At 42.0% G+C, this 18,314-nt stretch overlaps 2 protein-coding genes across 2 annotated transcripts in view; both read right to left on the bottom strand.

Moving 5' to 3' along the window:
- Positions 1-779: 779 nt before the first annotated feature.
- TIMM13 (translocase of inner mitochondrial membrane 13) lies at positions 780-2,082 on the bottom strand. The gene is made up of 3 exons (XM_050910606.1): positions 1,945-2,082; positions 1,620-1,688; positions 780-1,543 (listed from the first exon to the last, which is right to left on the bottom strand). The coding sequence occupies exons 1-3, from the start codon at positions 2,080-2,082 to the stop codon at positions 1,445-1,447; spliced, it is 306 nt and encodes a 101-aa protein (XP_050766563.1). The 3' UTR covers positions 780-1,444.
- Positions 2,083-9,123: 7,041 nt separating this feature from the next.
- LMNB2 (lamin B2) overlaps positions 9,124-18,314 on the bottom strand; it is a 35,823-nt gene continuing 26,632 nt past the window's right edge. The window contains exons 6-12 of the mRNA XM_050910409.1: positions 14,622-14,747; positions 14,200-14,420; positions 13,312-13,603; positions 12,684-12,791; positions 11,923-12,042; positions 10,404-10,505; positions 9,124-9,172 (exon numbers count right to left, since the gene is read on the bottom strand). Of these exons, the coding sequence (XP_050766366.1) occupies positions 9,131-9,172; positions 10,404-10,505; positions 11,923-12,042; positions 12,684-12,791; positions 13,312-13,603; positions 14,200-14,420; positions 14,622-14,747 (1,011 nt within the window). The 3' untranslated portion in view covers positions 9,124-9,130. The remainder of the gene's footprint in view (positions 9,173-10,403; positions 10,506-11,922; positions 12,043-12,683; positions 12,792-13,311; positions 13,604-14,199; positions 14,421-14,621; positions 14,748-18,314) is intronic.

The following is an 18,314-nucleotide window of genomic DNA, read 5'->3' as shown; positions in this document are numbered from 1 at the left end:
CTTCTTTCCCAACCCGGCTGGCAGTGAGATCCACCACCTTCCCAGCTAGAGCACTAGCAAGGTGGGAGACCTGGCTTCCAGGCATGGCTCAGCTCAAGATGGGTTCAGATCCATGGCTGGAATACTTGTGGCATGCTCCCATCAATGAAACGGGACTGCTGCACAGCCAGTACCACAAAATTCATAGAGCCATAAAGAAAAGTAAAAAGGCCCCATAGCAAACGTGGCTGGAAAGCACTTTATTTTCAAGTAGTCATCCTGCCCAACCTGCATGAGAAACTCCAGTTCCGTTTCAATTAGTCCAAATATCCAGTTATCTCCTAATAGTTTGCCTTGTGTGAGAACACTTTAGTCCCTTCATAGGAGCCGCAACATTGGGAGATTACATGAAATCAGGTTCTCCCACATCCCTTTGAATGTCCTAGCAGGTAAGGAGACATCATCCTTCCAGTCTGTCTCCCTGCCCCAGCAAACAGTGAAATATTTTATAAAATACAGAAGAGCTTCAAAAGAAGGGATTTAAAAAATCTCACTACAGGGGCATGGGCACTTTTAATCTCCAACACTCTCCTCTTCCACCTGCTGTGCACACTGCTGACTACACAGCATAAACCAACCTTTCCAGGAGAGGTGTGTAAGCCGAGAACAATACAGAGCTCAGCCCCAAAACAGACCCAAGTCCTCTGTTGCAGACGTGCTCCTCCCTCAAAAAAATGACGCCTAGAAGGTAGGCTCCAAGATGGAACGCCAGTGCCACAGCCAAACCAGAAGTTACAGAATATGATAGCCACACAACATGTTTTATTCTATAAAGAAATCAACCTAAGTACTTCCCAACCCTTTTCATCCCCAGCTGTGCTTATACAACTATGCAAGGCTGTGTTGCAAACCTAATAAGAGCACCTCTGCTCCCCAACACACTGCTTGAGCTGAGTCAAAGCCTACGAGCGCAAAAGCGAGCCCCACATACAGCTATACAAATACAAGGGAAGAAAGAGCCAAGCGTGGCATGTGGAGCATCTTGCGGCAGATTTTCCACCGATGAAAAGGGACTGGGTAACTACCTGATGGCTGGGTCCATGCTTGCTTCCTGGGCAAGGGGACTGTGTTGCTGGCTTGGCCCCCCTTTTCCACAGAAGGCTCCTTGCCTCTCGCAGCCCTTTCAGCAGGGATTTATCAGCTGCTCTACGCCTTGGCCAGTATGGACCGCCGGGAAGGGCATGAGGCAAACCAAGCAGCTCACGGTGGCTCTCAAGGCTGGAAAATTCACTCGCTCCTGGGGCTGGTGCTAATAAAAGCCAATGGATGCAAAAGGTTCAGCGAGGGTTTATTGCTCTGCCATGGCAGGGGCTGGAAAGGCAGCAGGATTTCACCCCGAGCCACCCGGACTGGCCGCTCGTCCCTTCCCCACGTGGTCCCTCCCTGGTCCGGGAACCGAGGCGCTTCACATGTTGGCTCTCTCCCGCTGCAGCCGAGAGTTGTAGGCTCGGGAAACCGTGTTCCAGGCGTCCATGTACCGGTCCATGCACATGGCGATGCACTTCTGCGGGACAGAGAGCCCTCAGCGGTCGCCCCGGGAGGTGGCCCGCGGGTCCCCGCTCCTCCCCGACCGCGCTCACCTGCTCCGAGTTGTCCAGCGCGCCGCCGGGCTTCCCGATGCACTTCCGAAAGCACTTGTCCGTCATGCGCTGCGGAGAGAGGCCGTGAGAGGGGCCGTGAGAGGGGCCGTGAGAGGGGCCGCGGGGCCCGGCCAGGAGCACCGACCGCTGTCGCGTCCCCCTCCCCGCACTGCTGAGGGGCAGCGGCACGGCCGGGCTCCCCCGGGCCGCAGGGCAGCCCCCGCTGCCCGGCACAGAGCGGGACCGGGACCGGGACCGGGACCGGGACCAGGACAGAGCGGGACCGGGACAGCTCCCGCTGTCCCCCCCCGCCGCTCCTCCTGACCTGCAAGAGCTCCTGTGCGTTGGCCACGGCGATCTGCACCTTCACCTGCTCCATGATGAGCCCCGGATCCAGCTTCCCCCCACCGCCACCCCCGGAGCCGAAGTCGGAGCCGAAGTCGGAGCCGAAGCCGCTCTCCATGCCGCAAAGTCACCGCGGGCGGCGGCCCCCACGCTGCCGGCGAAATGGCGGCTCGCCGGGACTACGGCTCCCAGCGTGCACCGCGCACGGCGGGCGGGGCGGCCGCCGGCGGGCATCGCCGCTCCCAGAGTGCCCGGCGCTGCGCTGCCCTCAGCCGAGGGCGAGGTGGTGGGAGCGCTCCGCTCAGCGGCTGCCGGCGGCGTCGGGGCTCGGGCCGCTGATGTCGCCTCAGCGGAGCCGGAGCTGGGGCGGCGAGGGCGGGCCGGGCCCCCCGAAGGCGGGCCTGCTCCCCGCCATGTCCAACGCGGAGCAGGAAGGGGATGACCCCTGCGCCTGAGGCGCCCGGAGACGCCACCGCGGCTCGCCGCCCAGCCAGGCGCTGGGGTGAGGGCTGAGGCCCACGTCCCGCATCGGGATGAGTTATGGTGTCACCACCGACTGTGATGGAGGTGGCCCTGAGAAAGCTTTTAAGTCCTGGGGTTGGAAATGTGCCTGCATCGCTTGCAGTGGTGAGGCTTCGGGGGAAGCTGGTTCCCCGGACTGCCAAGTAACTGCCCAGCTTCATGTTCCCCCGCAGCATGAACACAGGTGGCTGGGCATCGGGCTGGACTGTCCGCCAGACCTGTGACATTTTGCAGGTTAAATACAGCACAGCATTTGAGTATCGGGTTTTAAGCACAGCCTCACGCACTGAGGCAGCAGGAAGGGACTTAAACTGGCTTTACTACAGAGAAAAATGCTGCACAACTACATCCTGACATGAAATACAAGCATTATGATCTGGGCTCCCTACAGAGAGCAACTCCCTGGAGAATTCTCTCTGGAATTAATTCTGTCCTTGAGGATATGATGATGGTTCCTTCTGCCTTAGATGACTCAGGTAAGAGGCTCATACCCTTCAAGCCTGCATTAATTCCATGGTGGTATGTCCTCCATTAAGCAAGAATGCTGTGGGAGTTGGTAGAAGCAAATGGGAGAAAACACCACTACGGAGGTTTTTTCAGGAGTGGATGTGATGTGCAGAAAGGAGATGGCTGCTTACCTCTATGTGAGACGAGGAACTGAGCATTACAGCAGAGCTAAAGCCAAAACTACTGTCATCTTCACTAGCTAGAGCCCACACACAGAAGACACAGTATTGTAAACCATATCGTCCTGTCTGTGGGTCCGTCCACTTGAAAAAGAAACCATTCCTACACTTTGCAGAATTGCCATCAGCTAGCGCTGAAGATGGGGTAGTTGCCTGTGGTACCATGTTATAACGAGTACAGACTAGTGAAAAGTGGACTGGAAATTGAGCTAGGCTAACAATGAACACAGCAGCTCACAGCAATTTCCTAGTTCCTAAGGAGCAATCACTGCTGGGGCTCAGTATCTGCTCTTGTTCTCTGAAGTCAGGATCAAGTGGGCTAAATGGAAACAAGCCCTTCAGTGCAGGGGCTGTAGAGGTCAGCAGGGTGACAAAAAGGGAAGGGGACGCTTATCTGCTCCAGCTATTCAGGTTCTTCCCTCTGCTTCTGTTGGGAGCAGTGCTGTTGATCAGAGAGGACAGCACTTTCCACGAGCAGTGCGTCTGTGTACAGTTTAAAGAAAAGCGTTCATTTGCTTCTGGAGCACACCAGCGACTCATCTCTTTTGGGAGTGTGGATAGCTCATTGTCCCCTATCTCTCTACACACAGGAATGTCCCCTGGGATGAATCATCTCAAACAATCCATGTGGCCTCTGTGTTGGTTAAATGAAAGAAGGAAACAAATAAAATGCAAAACATTTATTCGAGTGTGTTGTACAAAAAGTTTCCAGTCATAAAATGTATATTACAAATCATTGAAAAAAAGACAAGACATTTGGCATGCATATTCTAAAAAGAAAAAAACCCACTTTGAAATGATAAAGTCTAGATCATTATGTAGTTTTCATAAGTTCCATGTGAACATTTTCATAATTTTGTCTTTGCATTCCAATTTGCAGCCTTTTTCACAATTCCTTATTTTAAAAACTTGAACCTTCCAAACACTCATCTGCAGCAGCTGACCAGAGGTGGTCAGTTAAACTGACCAGTGACCTAGAACCAAAGCTATCTAAATAAAGATTGTGTTAAAAAAAAAAAAAAAAAAATCACAATTCAAGTCACAAGGCATCACTGTACAGAGTTCAACTGTGTTTTGTGCCCAAATAGAAAGCATTTTGGCTTAAAATTGTTTAAAATAGCTTATTGCTAGTAATTTTAGTGTAATAATGGTCTGGGTAGCTGGAATACACAATAACATCTACCTTATCAACACGGATTCGTCACTTTATTAAAAGCTAACTAGAAAATTTGGAAGTTCAATAAAACACATTTTATTTTCCTGAACTCCAAGCCAATTCACTGCTTGTGCTATTCTGAACGGATTCTTTCAATATTAAGCATCCTTTTCACTCTCTAGACCTTAGCATTTCAAGAAAGGCATTATGTTTACAAATAATAATTGCATGTAAATATGGTCTTGTATTAAAAAAACACTTTTAAATTATTTTAAACTGGTTTAAAGCTAAGCATATTGAAGGGCAAATAAAAATTCTGTTTCCCAGGCCATTTTAAGTGAGAAAAACTCTCCAATATAATTTGTCTGGACATTCAGCTAAAACAATGCTTTGAAAAATGCAATCACTATCTCACCTTCCACTCACTGGTTTACAACAAGGCTTTGTTTCCTGCTCACACAGGGTTTGGACCCAAACAGTGGCAATAAAATCCAGCATCAAATGTGGATATGCCTTTGTTTAGAGATAAGACTTTCAAAGGAAGATATAGAAAGAAGAAAGAGAATGGCTCAACAGTGAGGAAGTGAGAGAAGTGGCTACAAGAGATATAAAACATACAGCATGCATGTTTTCATACAGCATCAAAATCTTTCTGATGCACACCAAAGAAACAGATTCTCAAATGTTCTGCGGTGTAGAAAGGATTTCTACAAGCCTCTTCTAACTAACCTCAGTTCAGGTTGCAGTTAAAGGGCCTTTATACAGAATGAGCATTAAAAAGAAGAAAAAAGGGTGTATAAAAACCAGTAAGATCCCTGAACTGAACATGAGGTGTCCCGTTGCTCAAGGATAAACATGCACATTAAGTGATCTCCTTTCACAGTACAGTCTGCTTCACACTGCAATACAGTTTTCATGACTAATGCAAGCTGCAGACAAGCTCGTCTGGCTTTTACATTACAGGTCATGGGAAGCAGATGTTTATTTTCTTCCTGAGACTTTTGGTTCCTGCTACAAACACAAACTATGCCAGCTAACTCCCATCTAATGGCAAAACGGTGCTGAAGACAAGTGATCAATGCATCAGTGTAAACTATTGCTTTTGTCAGGGCCAATCTAGAGTCCCGAACTAGCCTAAGTAGACACACTGGGAAATAAAGCTGTGCAGCAACAAAGGAATCATAGCCACCCTATTACTTGGAATAAGTCACTGCAACACAACAGCTAAAGTAACAAATACAGAAGCGAGGGAGAAAGAAGTGGTATGAAGTGTCAGAGGCTCTCTGTAACCATATCGCAGTCTGCAGGACACCACATTAGCGATGGTTCTGCAGATGGATGGACTCGTTCTGATGAGCATTTTCACATGGCACAAACTTAGGAATAGGTAGTATGCGTTTATCACATAAAATACGATATTCTTTTATGATCCACACAAAGAAAAGATTGGCTTAACTATTCTGCTGCAGTTATCCTGTTATTCCTTCCCCCTCTTAACCAGTGAGAATCATTTAGGAATCATTTTTATATTTCATCCAGAATATAGTTGTTTGCTTATTTTTCTGGAATAAGAACATCTATATGGGAAGTTACACTCAAGTAACTACTCTGATAAAAGCTTACTGGTTAATCTCCCTAATCAGAGAAGCCTTAAAATCATTTTTCTCCTGACAAATCAAATCTATTTCTCCTTCAAGGTCTACACTACACCTGATAACAGACACTGGAGTAGAAGTGCTGACTGTCCTCCAAGTTCTTCAAGAGGGGTTCACATACAGGATCAAACAGGAAAAGAGGACAAGGGGAGACTGGATTTTATTTGAACAAAAAGCTTTAATTATCCTGAAAACGAAAAAAAAAAAAATCCTTTAAAGACAGGGAAAAAAAAAAAGAAACAATGCTTTTTGGTTTGGTAAAGCCCAAAAACCTCCCAGTATGGAGCACCAACTTTAAAGGGATAGCGCCGTTATACTGAAGCTCGGCATCAAAAGCAAGAGAAAGGATTGCGTCTAGAGAAGACACACACACAAAAAAGAAGGTACATGGAATACAGTAGTTTCTGTGTCTTGTAATTTACAGCTAGGAATTATTTCTCATATTTTTAGTAGCCTTTTAGAAAGCACTGTGGTGACAGAATCACCCATATTTACACTATTGGCATTCAGCTTTCCCCACAGTGTCAATCACTTTTATATGAACACCTGTATATACCTAAATATGGTACTGAAGAATAAACTAAAAACTGTTTCCAAAGTTAAAAGACACAATTCCAAATCTAAGGACAAATTCTGCAGGCTGTTACTGAAGGGCACAGTGCTCATCACAAAAGATCTGCAAGCACCAGTCCTTAAGGCTACAAGAAGATACATTCCCCATACAGTAGCTGTTAAGAAAACTATGGCTCAGGTAGCAAGAGGTTTTTCCTCATTCAAGCTGCCTTTCCTAGCCCATTCTTTACAGGAAAAAAAAAAGAAAAAAATCACATAAAAAATGCAAATTAACTACACACTCATTGCTTTAGTATTTAAGATCACAGAACAATCTTAAATTTACAGGACAACCTTAAAGAAGAATAAGCAATCTGAAAACTGGCCAATGTAAAAAAAAATAAATACAGATCTTTAGAAAAAAGCAAAAAGCCCTTAAACATTATGTAAGTATATTATAGAAGCTATGGGTCAGAAAGGGAAATGCTGTCCAGTGGTTGGAAGGTGCATTGCAAAAATACTTTTACATTGATTGCATTCATTTGCATAACAACAAATTTAGAAAAGGTAATTGCTAACAGTATGTCTGAGAAACATAATTTCACTAGATACATTTTACAGAGAGATAGACATGATTTACTACATATTTAACCTTCTACTCAAGCAGAGTGGGAAAATTACATTAGAAAAATGGCCAAGTACATCAATAAAGTTATCCCATTAGCCCAAACAGCCAAATCTTCATACTGCTTTTTTGTAATGATCTTCTGATAATGGATTAAAACATAATTCTAAATTTCTATTAGTTTAACTTCAATAATTCAGTCATCCCACTCAAATAGAGAAAAGTAGCATTTTTGATTTATTTTTAAATGGCAAAATAAATCCATAAGCTTAAAAAAACCCTTTTGTTCCCACCCTGCTTGCATTACAAAGCCATCAGTCAAAGCCACTAAACTGACTTTCTAGGTTATATCTGTCAGTCACAATACTGTTCAGAGAACATAATGTCCAAAAGCCACCGAAAACATCCAAACCTTGTAGCTTGTTTGATGAGTCTAAGTTATTTGAATGACAAGATCAGAGTTCAAGAGTGCAGGTAAAAACAGGATTCTATGCTGGCATCAAATGGTATCCAAATTTTGTATCCAAACTAATAACTAGTGGAAAAAACATTTGCTTGTACAGTAGCCAATACATTCTTTGGAGCAGTCAGGTATTTTTCCTAGTGCTTAAAGGTGCACTACTATATGAATACTAACCCTTATGGGAGTCAGAGTTATCTCCACAGAAATGCAGCAGAAGAAACCTTAAGCTAAAGGGACGCTGTCAGATACAAAATGCATCATACTGAAATAAAAATCACCTGCTACTCATACAAAGCATTTTTTATAAAAAGCATTATTCTCCCTTCACTCACTGTTAGGCTTTACTTTGAGCATTTGAACACTGCAAAGCAAGGCTTATGTCCTAAACAACAGTAGTTCCTTTTAACTTTTTAAAAAGTCATTAAACTACTTCTGTACTATTTTGCAAATACTGCTCCTTAAGATATCTGACAATGCCCCTTTGAATATAAGAGAAGTATGAACAAGCTGCATCTAGCTCTGATTAAAAAAGTCAGCATTTACACAGGATAACCTTTAAAATCCCCAATATCTGTCATTGCCAAAAGTAAAAATATTTTTAACATCTAAAATCTTAATCATTGTTTAATGCTGAATATGTCAAAAGCATTAAATCATGATGCTTAACATCATAAATACTGTACATCACAACTTGTGTCCATGATTTAACAACGTCTCCTTTGTCAAAATCCCCTGAAAATAAAACAATTAAAACTCTGGTTTTGACACTTCCATACCTTAAGATGGTGTATATATTCAGTAAGCAGAACCCATCATTCTCCATCTTCTGAAATAACGATCCGGAGCTAAGGTGTTGACAGACTCAGATGTTTTTACCGCTAGACTGTCAAACCCTGTAGTAGGACAAGATGCCTGAGCCAAGAATGTCTAAAATGCAGCTTCCCTTTCTTACTTCCATTGGTGGAGTAGCATTTTTAATGAACTTGGGGTCTAATTTTCCTAAGCTGGGCACTGCTGAGGATACCAGGCAAGATACTACCATTTCTTAAAGTATGGAGGAAACGCTACTGTGAATCTCTCCTGGGGGCCTGCAGATCAACACGCTTTCTTAAACTTTTTTTGTTTTGTTTTGAGTTATCCTGGCTATATACGCAATTATAGATTTACCATACACTCAAGGAGTCTCATCCCATTTTAGCTAAAAATTTCTTTTCTGCTGCAGGTTTGTACATAAGACTTTAAACTCTGTATGGGGGAAAAATACTGTATTCCAATATAGTGTTTCAACAAAGAGGGAAAAATAAAGAAATCTATTAAAAATTCTGGCAGTTTTGTTCAGTAAAGGTTTTTTTTGATTTTTTTTTATAAAAATGTACTAAGGAGTAAACTTCAAAGAAATCAGATGATGCATATAAAAATAGTTTTCAGTGGCTCTGGAGGGAAAGAAATAGCAAAAATAAAAGGGAATAAATGGAAAAAAGCAAATAATAGTTTCTTTTTTCTTTCTTCACATCACTGAGCATCCTCTAGAGGTTGTTCTGGGATCCCCCTAAAATAAGACAGACACAGTTGAACTCAATCTTACTGGCTTTTCATATTGTAAGCCTAGACTCTGGTTATCATCTCAGTTGTTAAAAGCATTTTTTTTGTAGTTTAGTTATATTCAGGGAACATCACAACTATAGAGAAAGCATAGCACACGTCACAGTCTACTGCCAGGATTAAGACACTGCTACTCTGATTGGGGTTTCCTACGATGGGTTGATTGGTTAACCTCCATACTTTCAACACTGATACAGATAACAAATCAAAATCATGTCTTCATTAGCTTTAGAACAGTACGTTCCTTCCTTTATTTCAACAATGTTTCCATTTGAGAGAGATCTGTGCTACATAGCTGCTTCTTTGGGTAAAAAAAAAAAGTTTCTGTTTCAGTTGCTTTACACTACAAATACACTGCTCAATCTCCTGGATACCAAAAAAGCTCTCAGAACTCAACTTCAAGCCTGCACAGAATGAGTTCTTTGTGAAAAGAGCTACTAATGGCCATCGATCACGAGAACAAAACGCTTGAGTTTAAAATAAATTTAAAATATTTTCTGATATCACCTGTATGAATTATCTTTCTCCTTTTCACTCTGCTGACTGCTGGTCAGTTATTTCACAGTACTTAACTAAGGATTACGAAAACATACAGGTGGTATTATTAAGAAAAACCAAGTTTATTTCAGATGTAGCAGGTATATACTATCAGAAAATAAACCAATAAGCTGCAGCTTGCAGCAACAGAAGCACTCCCCCTTTCATGATTTTTAGTGGTTATATTTCCCAATGGTTCTATTCTGCTTACAGCAAGAATGCCACAGACTATTTTTTATAGAGAAGCAAATACTGGAATGGGAGGAACGCTGACTGCTAAAAGTAATCTCACTAAGCCTAAAAATAGCCTGTGTCATTGCAATGCTGTAAATCTGTGATCTGTCACATACTTCCATATATACTCTGGCATCCTGACCTGACATTAGCCACTGCTTGAGCTGTACCACTATTGATTCAAGCAGCAATTCCTGGAAGAATCACTCACATTATACTCTCTCTGTGCACTGTAGTAATGCTGCAGGGTTGCAAGCCATTCTGAGGTCGCCCTCTGCAAGCATCCATTGGAAAAATGGACCAGGAAGCTCAGAGCTGGCAAGAGTTGAAGGGACCCCCCTAAATCTTACACCTGATTAATCCAACCAACGAGGCACAAGGTAAACATCTGGTCTGCATCTTATTACCTGTTGGTTGAAAAGGTCTTCCTCTCCAAACTCTGCTTCATCCTCTTCCTCTTCGTTCTCTCGCACGACTACTGATTTAGTAACGCTTCTCACTGCAACTTCCTACACAAAATGACAGATAAGGAGATGGCCAGTAGTCTATCTCTTAAGTTTTTGCTATACCATCAATACAATAGCCCTATTAAATTTTGGAGAGTTTAAAGCAACTTGCCCTAGATTTAACACTAGCTATGCAAGCAAATACTGGTAGTATCCTACAAACCACAACAACATTCCTCTTTCTGTCTAAAAGGCATGGTAATGTAACTTAGCTTCAGGAGTTTTCTTTCATTACCTCAGGATCTGCGAGGAAGCAGCCGTGTTTCAGGTGGTCGTTAGTCAATTTTGTACAAGCTCCTAGCAGACCCAGCTAGGAGCTGTCTGAGACATATCGTAATGTGAGAAACTGAAGTTTCTCAGTATGATTACACAGCATTAAGAATATTCCTAATTTCTACTAAATATTCTATATCAATTGCATATATCAATTATCAGGACGGTCTTCCAAACCAGGCACTAAAAAGAATTCTAAAACCGTAGGAAGCTTCCATTATTACTACATTATTTTAACACTTCTTAGTAGTAAGAAATTCTTCTGTACGCTTGCACCCTTGAAATCATAGGTGCAAATTTCTACTTGGGGAACAAGTTGCCCTAAACATACACTTCTAAGCAGGGATAGTAAAGGTAACCACAGTGGGAATGGACATGGATTTGAAATTTTTTCAGATACTAGTTTAACCACTTCTTTTTGAATACTAAGCCGGTTAGCTTTCTATTTGTACAAATTACTCTCCCTCCTACCTTGTCCTGTGCTGCTGTTCCTGCACAAAGTGCTTCCACAGAATTGCCAGCAAGAAAGGCAGCATGAAAACTGATACAACTGTGGTCTGTTTCACTTTCCTATTTCTATCAGATCGCTGGGATAATGGCACATTTATGAATAACAGCCAAAGCACGATCCTCCCTTGCAGGAATCTTCTGCAGGGATGGTTTTAAAAAAATCAGTTGTGGGCAGATGTAGGACAATGCAGAATACACAGGAACCTGTGCCAAATGAAAACTTCTGATATACTTCCAACATTGGAAGGACAGCTGTCTTCCTACATTAATATTTACATTGCACCCCAGAATATTGTAGATACTATATAATGTAACTTTGAATTGCCAGCAATACTTATTTGCTTTGTCTCTTCTGAAAATACATACTCAGATTTCAAACAAATTCTCTACTAGCAGGGTGTTTTTCTAAAATAGAAAAAAAGTCTATGGATGTAATCAGGATGATGATCACAGTTTTCCAAAATTTCCCAGAAATCTCAGATACATACAGATATTTAATTATTTCAGTGTTATAAAATGTCTTATAGACAATAGGGGAGATCTTAAAATCAGGATTTCGTCCTTGTTCCCCACCCCCCAAATTAAAGAGTTTGGGAGATAACCCAGCCCACAGCTTTTTTCTACAGACACAGCCTACCTCTCCTTCAGAGTTTACGAGGTATGTGCGGATATTTCCTCCAGTGCCCCAGCTGCCTTGATTCTTCCACACGAGAACAGAAGGGGGACTATGAGATACCCCTGCATCTGCACCCCAAATCTAGTGAGACAGACATTCTGTAATTAGCTATTTATGCACATTCTATTTTTAAATATACAGAACCCCCTAATGCTCCTCTCTACGTACCAGTTTTGTTTCTGAATTCCAATGGCAGTTTTACTCTGCTTTTACCTACACCATTACTTCTAGTAAGATATTATTCTCAGTCTACAACAAAAACGTAACACTACGCATAAAAAAAGAGAAAAAAATGCCTAATATTGCAGTCATCAATTCTTTTCTGAATATACGTATTTATCCTACCACTGTCTCAATGACTATACTGTATGGAGCCAAGACATAAAATGCAGCTTGTAGTGTATCAATTGAATCTTTTATATGTATCTGAGCAATTGATACTTAAGTAGAAATAGCTAGAACTGATTAAAAGCAAGCCATTTTTTCCTTCTGAAAGAACATCTGTCGCAGACTGAAAATAAAATACAAAAAATGGTCTTACAAACTGAAGTGCTAATACAGAAATTCAATTTCTGTTCTGTGTTTTTATAACTGAAATCCTAAAGGGAGATTCATGAAACCAAGTGTTATACACCAAATCAGGCTGTACGAAACGTCAGATTTACAACTGCCACCGCATCAACAAAAGAATATGTTGTTGACATACTGTAAGTATAACTTACCGTTACAGTCTGCCCAGCTCTGAGGACATACTTAGGAGTAAATTTGTAAGCAATTTCTTCTCCATCTCCAATTTGTCTTTTCAGTCTCCAGTTACCCAAAGACTGATCCTAATGGAGAGAGTCATAAGGTTATTTAGGGTGAGCAAAACAGAGCAAACAGGCATCAGAGCTTTCTCTAGGTCTCTTTCTTATTAAAATAATGTGAATATAAATTTATTTACATGGTGGTTAGACATCTGCATTCTAACTTGAAAGTACTTTTCTATACCCACTAATAGTCTAAAGTGTAAATCCCATAAGATCATTCAGCAAAATTTAAAAAGATACACATTTCACACAAAAAAGTTCTGCTAGAGCCAGCAAGGCTATTTACATGAGCAAGGTACCAGCACACGTTTAGACATTTGGCACACAAACCATGTTGTCTTCCTGCAGCAAACATTACACTCATGCTAGCACACTGTAATGTTCAACTTTCAAATGCCCTTGTTAATTATCACAGGATGCTGCACCTTGAGATGTTGCTCCTGCTCTCCAAGTGACTCCACCTACTCGTGCTACAAAAGGCTGCATAACATTTCCATTTAGCTCCTCCTCCTTGTTTTCTAGGAGTTCTGCTGACGCTCACCTTCTCAGAGTTGTTCTTCAGTTGAACGTATTTGCCCTCCAGGTCTATCTCTTCTATGCTGATACTTCCTGTAGCTGAAGCTTGCTGGGACATTTGGAAGCTACTGCTACTACTGCTGCCGCTAATACTTCCAGTGCCAATTCCACTTGTTCCGCTGCCTGAAAGCTCCTCTGCTTCAATACGTTTTCTCTTGCCTCGGGAAGAGCGAACAAGTGAAGTACTGCTACTGCTGCTGCTGGAGGTAGCCCGAGAGACTGTAACACGGGAGGAGGGACTTGGAGAGAGCTTCAGCCTTAACACAATGAAGCAAGCATTTTAATTAACTCATCCAGGGAACTACACACAAAGCAATAATGCTACAATATACTCGGTAACCAGACTGTAGTATGCCCCAAGGCTGAAAGCAGCCTCACTGTGTGTGTCAGGAGGACTGCATGTAAGAGAAGGTGGGGGCTATCCATCCCTGAGAAATTTTCTGGTAGTATGATTATGTGACATGGAAAGCAGTGCTAATGAGAGCCACACAGATCAGTTAACCCTCCCCTCCAGTCTATCCACTACTAAACACACTATTCTTGGGCCACATCATTTAAAAAACAGGAAAACACAGAAGCATAAGCACTTAAATAAGAAGAGGTGATGAATGTCAAGCACAGAATGATATATTCCACTGTACTCTGAGACCATTATAAAAACCAAAATAAAATAAAGACGGTGTTCAGATGTGAACACTTGCAAGTGTTCCATGCAACACATTGTGGTGTGAAGCCAGTATGACTTCAGTGAAACAAAATCTGGGTGTTCCTGCTCAAATGGTAAAAAAATAAGCATAAGAAATGAAAATAACACCTGCTAGTCCTAAGAAAAGAACGTGGAATCTGTACATACCTTTCCTCTTCTCCTTCCAGGAGTTTTCGGTAAGCACTGATCTCCATGTCCAGTGCTAATTTAACATCAAGCAGTTCCTGGTACTCTGTAAGCTGCTGCTGCATCTGGTCCCTCATTTCTGTCATTTCCCTCTCCTTTGCATCTAGCATCTTCCTAAACTTTTCCCGCTCACCAGCCATCATTTCCTCCAATTCACGAATGCGATCTTCTGCTGCACTAGCCTAGGTAGACAGCACAATGGAAAACCCAGTTGGCATCTACGTGGGTACAGTAAAAAAGTTAAAAATCCATCTCCCTCCCAAATGAACATAACAAAGATTTCTCTCTGTGAAATTCAGAAAATATGAAGGGACAGAAATGTTAATATATCCAAACAATACAGTGCTCTGTATTAGAGATGAAAGCAAATTTAGTCTCTTTACCTGTTTCTGAAGGCCAGAAAGCTGGTAGCTGAGAGCTTCTATTCTCATGCGAGCCTCCTTCAACTCCTCTCGAGCTGCACCAGCAGCTTTGTCATTTTGGTCAGAGGACAGTTTGGCATTCTCCAGCTGGAAGGCAAGTTTTGTACAAGTCACATGATTTGAATTAGATATGCTGCAACTATCCTTTCAGTAAAAAATAGAAGCTATTTAATCTTAAATAATTTTAAATGGAAATCCGGTAAGTTTTTGATAAGAATTGCATAACATAAGGAAATGCCCTAAGGACCAGAAAAATCTATTTCAGTCCTATTCCTATAGGATTTGCTTATGCTATTAAAAAAAATAGTCTATTAGCCCTTCCATTATACAAGCAGCCTTACAGTTTCCAAAAACTGAGGTTCATGTGATCACACTGTCTGCCTGTTTGTCGTAAGAACAATCACACTGGGTCAGAGCAAAGGCTACCTAGTTCACGTCCTGGTCTAACAGTTCCCTGGATGCCCAGGGACTAAGATCAATAAAATATTCCACGGGTATTATGTCTCAGCTGGCCATTTGCAACTCAGGGACTTCCTAAGCCAGAGACAGTATTTTGATGCTTACTATCTCTCAGTGGATTTTTCAGGCAGGAATTTGTCTCTGCTTTTTGTATTTATGGGGCAAGGAGTTTAGCTATATATTAATGAAGAACAACCTTCTTTTGTTTCTTCTGAATCTGCCACTGGACATTCACTGTCCCTACTTCTACTGAAAAATAATAAACAATCACTCCTCATTCACCTTCTCCGTGCTATTTATCCTTTTACAGACATCCGTTGTATCTTCCCCTTCTCTCGACTCATCTCTTTTCCCAGGTGAAGTTTTATTTTAAACTTTCCTCATGCAGGAACTGTTTCATACTCTTAATTGTCTTTGTTAGCCTTCTCTGTATTACTCTGTACTGCCTTTTCAAGAAGGACTAAAACTACCCACAGCACTCCAGATGACATCCTGCCCCAGAGGCAAAACAATGCTTTTGGTTGTATTCTCTCAGTGAATAGTTGCCAACATTCACTTTGTTTTCAGTTTTTGTTAATTTCACCTAGTGAACAAGGTTCATTTCTAGTGGCTAATTTTAACCAAATCTGACAGAGCAACAACAGAACTCAAAGCTATTACATGGTAAGTTTCATCAAAGTAGATAGCTAGAAAAAGCATCCTTTTCATGCCTTGCAGCTGGAGTTCAACAATTCTGCTACACACCATGGAATCCACCCAGGAACTAAACTGCCCCAATCCTAAGAACTGTTACAGGCAGCACATGTTCTTTAGCCACATAGCACAAAGCTTTATAAAATCAATCTTCATTAGCTCTGCTGTTCACAAGGTTCTGAGTAGGGAAGAAAACACACATAGAGCCTTCTTTAGGCTAAGGGTTTTGAACGAACTTCAAGTCAACTATATACTCCATTACTTCTTGTAAAGTTTAAAATTAAAAATTATTGAAATGCTGACAATCATTCACTTCCTTACAGTCATGCTGGCATAGTGCCAGATCCTCAGATTTAGAATTTCTATTGCTTATTATCAAAGATCATGGTCAGAGCATGAAGTGAGCTTTTACCCAAGACCCCCTCATCCTGGAGAAGCTCAGTAGCTAAACTTAACAGTCCGCTTTGACATCATATTCCTTAACAGCTCAGGCTCTTTCTGAACAGGGACACATCTTATCAAGAAATCCACAGAATGAAGCTCACAGCTAAGCCCGTTTTTCCCTTTGCATTCCAACTTCATCCATAACAACAACCATCTTTTATGCGGGGAAAAAGCAGCTTAATTTGTTCATCCCCCTGTTCAAATTTTGTCACTTCTTCATTCTCCAAGTCTGTATTTTGCCAACTTTTTTTGTTGTTGTTCTACTAGGCATCTTCTACCCTGGATCTTCTTCGGACTGTGACAAGTCAATTCAAATATCTCGTGGTATAAAAATATCATATGTTCCTAACTTCCATGAATAATGCCAAGACTGCTAACTGTACTTGTTTTTTAGTATCTATTATCTATATTATTGCTGCTGTAAGAAATAGTTAAATATTTGTAGATCAATGTTTCTCAAACTGTAAATCATCAAACCAAACAATTCAAAGGGAGTCTCAGTGAAGGGTGGGGGAGAACGATGTTAGCAGCACCATAATTTCTCCACCGCAAGAGAATTAGAAGTGGCTGTAATTATTGGCGAGTATTTTCAATAACCAGAAAACTGGCAGCTGCCTAATTCCTTCAGGTAGGGCAATGATTATTAAAAAAAAACCCCAAACCAAAACCAAACCTGTAACCAGCAACTGTACCAATAACAAAGCTGCTACTCCTCCCATGTCCCCGGTGCTGGATGAACTGGGATTTGCTAACTCAGGATTTGCACAGGTGTGACGGATACACTTGACTCCTAGCTGTACTTTGGTTCAGGCTGACTATGGAGCAAGAGGTCTCACGTCCTTGGGGTGAACTTGCAAGCTGGAGAGCCCCTGGCTCACATACAAGGGAGTGAAGGCGTCTTGAAAAATATTTCAAAAGTTGGTTTCGAAACCCAAAAGTGCAAGATAACCAAAGTACAGAACAAGATATCAGAGCTAAAACGAAGACATCTATCTTGTCTGTACTACTGACTAGCAGCCAACTACTTCACCCTATAATTATTACCATCAGCATGGGCCCAATTTGAGCTCTCCGTGAATGGCAGCTGGACTGCACGCCAGGTGACTCTCCCTTTGAGCAGGGATGCCTCTCAAGCTTAGAGATTCCTTACCTGAGACTAAGAGATCCTTCCTTACCCAAGGCAGAGAGATCCCTTACCTGTGACAGATCCTCAGTAAGTCACTGATAGCATGCTGAATTAATACTATGAAACATCACTAATCCATGTAGCTAGTCAGTATTATTATAAACATTGTAGGGATAATTCCATTAGACATAAACCATTGACCAAGTCTGAGACTAAAACTGGATCCACCCGCACCTAGGCTCCAAAAGGAGTTTAGAAAGCAAGGGGGTCCACTCTGAACCTCGTGACTTAACAGGAGGGTTCTCCTTACTCTTTGCATCTCCGGTCTCTGCGTGAATCATTCTAACTCAATCTTCCTTTGTATGTTACTTCCATACAGTAATTAATAAGGTGAACTTTGCCATCAAACTTACTGAACCTTGTCAAACCACTGTTAAACTCCATCGAACTTACTGAACTCTGTCAGATTATTATTTCACCTCAATAAAACACATTGCTGCTTCTCTCTTTTGAGTGAGGAGCATTCCACTCATCCATGACAACAGGCAGATAAACCAAAAGAGTGCCAATACTTTTAAAGTTTAAGAAGCATTCTCCTGGATCAAATTACTCCTATGTTCACATTTCCCCTCTGCCCTGCTCCGGTGAGACACCACCTGGAGTACTGCATTCAGCTCTGGAGCCCTCAGCACAGGAAAGACATGGCCTGTTGGAGCAGGTCCAGAGGAGGGCCGCAAAAGTGATCAGAGGGATGGAACATCTCTCCTATGAGGACAAGCTGACAGAATTGGGGTTGTTCAGCCTGGGGAAGACAAGGCTCCGGGGAGACCTTATTGCGGCCTTTTAATACTTCAAGGGGGCTTATAAGGAAGATGGGGACAGACTTTTTAGTAGGCCTGTAGCAATAGGACAAGGGGTATTGGTTTTAAACT

The sequence above is a fragment of the Gymnogyps californianus genome, chromosome 24 (assembly GCF_018139145.2).
Source record: "Gymnogyps californianus isolate 813 chromosome 24, ASM1813914v2, whole genome shotgun sequence".
NCBI lineage: Eukaryota > Metazoa > Chordata > Aves > Accipitriformes > Cathartidae > Gymnogyps > Gymnogyps californianus.
Note: the sequence above shows the minus strand (reverse complement) of the source record. Positions and strands in the feature narration are given on the sequence as shown.